Source organism: Herpailurus yagouaroundi, unplaced genomic scaffold (assembly GCF_014898765.1).
Source record: "Herpailurus yagouaroundi ecotype Mexico unplaced genomic scaffold, PumYag 356, whole genome shotgun sequence".
Classification (NCBI taxonomy): Eukaryota; Metazoa; Chordata; class Mammalia; order Carnivora; family Felidae; genus Herpailurus; species Herpailurus yagouaroundi.
Genome location: NW_024412573.1, coordinates 46,844 through 51,036, shown reverse-complemented (window position 1 = coordinate 51,036; position 4,193 = coordinate 46,844). Strand labels below are relative to the sequence as shown.

The following is a 4,193-nucleotide window of genomic DNA, read 5'->3' as shown; positions in this document are numbered from 1 at the left end:
AGCCCAGCCCCTGGGGAAGGTCCTGGGAGCACCAGCACCCCGAGTCCCCTCTGTCGACCCTAGCCCCTGGGAGACATCCTGGGCACCCGGCACCCCGAGTCCTCTCCAAAGCCCAGCCACTGGGAAGGTCCTGGGAGCACCAGCACTCCGAGGCCCTTCAGCCGAGCCCAGTCCCTGGGAAGGTCCTGGGCGCCCCAGCACCCCGAATCCTCTCTGCTGAGCCCAGCCCCTGGGAAGGTCCTGGGAGCACCAGCACCCCGAATCCCCTCTGCTGAGCCCAGCCCCTGGGAGAGGTCTGGGATCCCCCACACCCCGAGTCCCTTCCCGTGAGCCCAGCCCCTGGGAAGGTCCTGGGAGCACCAGCACTCTGAGTCCCCTCCGCCGACCCCAGCCCCTGTGAGAGCTCCTGGGCGCCCCAGCACCCCATGTCCTCTCCGGAGCCCAGCCCCTCGACAGCTGGACAGCCTCCACCCTCTCTGATCACATCAAGGCACGGCTCAGGGGTGCCCTGGGAAGGAGGGGGTTGATTGCACAAAACCGGGTGAGGGCAGGTTTGCAGGCTCCCGGCCCAAGCAGGTGAGACACAGCAGCCTCCCACTCGTGAGCCTTCGGGGAGGTGGCTCCGTGTCCACGCGGCGCATCCGGAGGTGGTGGCTGGCGACAGTCGCACTCAGGAAATAGCTCTTAGGTGAATAAAAGGACGGACGTGCCGCCGGCAAACCCGCAGTGACATTCTATCCCGTTCACGGTCCCCAACGCTCCCCGGCCCGCCTGAGCGCACGCAGGCTCTGCCCCAGCCCCAAGGACCCGCGATGACACCTGGGGCGCTAAGTCCTGCGCCAGCGGCAGAGCAGGGTCTGAGGACGCACCGGCACCTGCCGCCCTCACCACCCCGGAGCGGGTCAGCGCTGACCACGGCGAGTTCCTGCGGCCGCGGAGCCCGGAGTCGAGCCTGTGGCGGCCCCTCTTGCTAACCCTTCCCATCCGGTCCGGAGGACGTGCCGTGACCCTCCCCCGCCCCAGGCCGGGACCCCCCCCCCCCGCTGTCCCCACCTGTCCCCACTGTCTCCGCAGGGACCCGCGACCCGCCCGGAGGCGCTCACCGCGCGCCGCACACTCTCCAGCGGACTTTCCGGCGAGGCCTGAGCCCAGGACGCGCCCCGCCCGAGCTCCAGGCCGGGACCCCCCACCCCGTCCCCACCTGTCCCCACTGTCCCCGCAGGGACCCGCCACCCGCCCCGAGGCACTCACCGCGCGCCGCAGACTCGCCAGCGGACTTTCCGGCGAGGCTCCTTCCCCCAGCAGCGAAGTCAAGCACTTCCTAAAATGCTCTGGCCTCGCCATTGGACGCCGGGAACCCCCGCCCCCGCGAGGAGGAGGGGCCGCCTCCAGACAGTCACGCCCAACCCCACACGGGCCCCAGGCTGCACCCCCTACGTCCTAGCAGGACCCGAGCGGGGAGAGCAGGGCGCGGTGGGAGGCGGGCGTGCCCCATACGTCCCGGGCAGCCCCACCTGCAGGGACCAGACCCTCCCAGAGGACGGGAAGATGTCCTGAGGGGACCCGCGGGGTCAGCGGTCAGTGGTCAGGGACAGGAGGGTGTCCTGAGTGTGACCACGGGGTCAGCGTCAGGGGACAGGGACAGGAGGGTGTCCTGAGTGTGACCACGGGGTCAGCGTCAGGGGACAGGATGGGAGGACATCCTGAGAGCCTGGCCGTGCTTTGGCTGCTGTTCCGGTCACTCTGGACCCCAGGCCCAGAGCAAACAGGACTTTCATCAGAGCTCGGATGGCCTCATGCCCTCGGCGCCTGTGATCTCTGAGGACGTTGGTCTGCAATCCGACCGCGGCCTTTACTGAAGTGTGTGGCCCTCTGGCCTGAGTGGCTCTTGTCCCGGTCCCGGCCGGGCCAGGGCGTGTGGCCTCCGTCCGCGTCGGCGGAGGCGCATTCCAGGGCACGTGCACACCTGCAGACCGACCCACCCTGACGCTGACCCCGGTGACCCGGAGCCTCGTCCCGTCGGCTCCTGGGCGCGGGGCGCTCCGCACGTGCGCCTGGTGCGGGCTCTGCCCTGCCTGCCCGAGGCCAGCCGGGACCCAGAGCGCGCACAGGACAGCCCAACGTGTGCGGCGGAGCCCCGCGCGACTGCCCCCTGCGCCCTCCGCCCCGCAGCGCAGTCCGGCTACTGGGGCCGGGGCGGGGGAAGGGGGGGTGCCGGGCGCTGCCTCAGGGGCTCCCCGCCCAGCAGCCCCGCGGTCCCTGCCTCCTCCTCCTCCTGCCCCCCTCCCCCTTCTTTCCCCTCCTCCCTCCGCCCTCTCTTCTCCCCTCCCCTCCCTCCCCCTCCCTCCCTTCGCCTCCCTCATCTTCCCCTCCCCCCTCCTCTCTCTCTTCCCCCCTCTCCCTCCTCTCCCCTCCCCCTCCCTTCCCCTCCTCCACTTTCTCCCTTCCTCCCTCCCTCCTTGGAGACCCAGCTCCTGGCCGGCAGCTCCCTGACTGGCCCCCTGTGCCCCGCCCTCCACAGCCCGGGGCCCCACGTACCGCCTGTGAAATGGGGCTCTGAGCTCCCGGGGCCTGGGCAGCGGCCGCCACTGGGGTCCCCCGCTGCCTGCGGAACAGACCCTCCCTCCCTGTCTGTCTGTCCGGGCTTCCTGAGGCTGGCCTCCACGCGCCTTCCTGCCTCAGGGGGGGAGACCCAGGGCCCCGAAGTTGTCCAGATCCCCGGAACCTGTGACTGTCAGGCTCCACTGTGGACGGGACTCCAGGTCGCTGCACAGCTGAGCGCAAAGCAGGGAGCGGATGTGCGTGCAGTCCCAGGGGCTGGGCTGGGCCCGCGGGCCCAGGACTGGGCGGGACCCTCGACAAGCACTCCAGCCTGGCTGGCTTTGCCGGAGTTGGGGGGGGAGGGGGTGCGCAAGGGAACCCAACACCGGCGCATTCGCACCCCAGTGTGGACGTGCCTACTACCTGAGCCTGGACCCCACCGTGGACATCCCTGCGTCCCGGTCCCGAGTCCCACCCCCACCCCCCCGCCCCCGACCCCACTTGAACGTCCCTGCACCCGGGTCCCCCCCACCCCCACTGTGGACGTCCCTGCACCCGAGTCCCTCCTCCCCCCCACTGTGGACGTCCCTGCACCCTGATGTCCTATAGCCAGACAGGCCAGGGGGACATTCATCACTGGAATAGGCGCCCCCCTCCCCACGTCCCTATGTCCAAAAAAGATCCCTTCCACAGACTCTGGGGGTCAGGACATGGCCACGTCTCTGTGGGGACACTGCCAGCAAGAGGCGTACTAGGGGAGGGTGTGCTCGCAACACAGGAGCAGAGGTGAGTGATGCTGGGCTGGGTCTCAGCCAACACTATGGGTAGACGCACCAAGGCCCCTTGGAGGGGACACAGGCAGGGCCACCCCAAGAGTGCTGCCCATTGGGGATGCAGCACCTTGTGCTCTGTCAAGTTGGGGTCACCCCTCCCCCAGAGGCCACTACCCCACACACACCTGTGCTCAGCCAGGTTGGGGTCACCCCCTCCCCCAGAGGCCACCCCCCCACACACACCTGTGCTCATCCAGGTTGGGGTCACCCCCTCCCCCAGAGGCCACCCCCCACACACACCTGTGCTCAGCCAGGTTGGGGTCACCCCAGAGGCCCCCCCAGCCTCACACCTGTGCTCAGCCAGGACCCGCAGTCCCTGTCCCCTGGTCCCCTGTGTCCGCACCCTCCCTAAGACCCTCAAACAATGTCTGGGACCCACACCTGCCGCGAGGTGAAGAACAGACTATGTGCTGGGGCAGCTGCTGTGGGATGGTGGCCACAGGATCCTGCGTGTGCAGCCCGGTCCACCTCCAGACGCAGAGGATGGCAGCGTAGGCCACACCCCGTGTCTACAGTGGCCGTGTGTGCGGGGGGGGGGGGGGGGCTCAGGTGTTCCCTGCGGGGAGCTCCTGCTGGACAGCCTCTGGGGCACCAGCACCTCTGGGGCCACCTGTCCCCACAGGAAACACCAGAACACCTGAAAGTGACAGTATCAGAACCTGTCCGGACACCCTTACCCACTGTTGTGCACACATACGTGTTCACATGCGGGTGCACACACACATGCGTTCACACCCATTTCAGTTTCTACCTCCTGTTTGACCAGAACTGGAAGTTTCACACGGTTAGCAAAATACACACAAGCTAAAATTTACCATC

The 4,193-nt window shown here is 68.6% G+C and overlaps 1 protein-coding gene across 1 annotated transcript in view; it reads right to left on the bottom strand.

Moving 5' to 3' along the window:
• The window catches only part of LOC121022149 (PI-PLC X domain-containing protein 1), a 23,772-nt gene extending 22,402 nt beyond the window's left edge, over positions 1-1,370 (bottom strand). Inside the window, exon 1 of the mRNA XM_040463073.1 lies at positions 1,255-1,370. Within this exon, the coding sequence (XP_040319007.1) occupies positions 1,255-1,344 (90 nt within the window). The 5' untranslated portion in view covers positions 1,345-1,370. The remainder of the gene's footprint in view (positions 1-1,254) is intronic.
• Between the last annotated feature and the right edge of the window lie 2,823 nt (positions 1,371-4,193).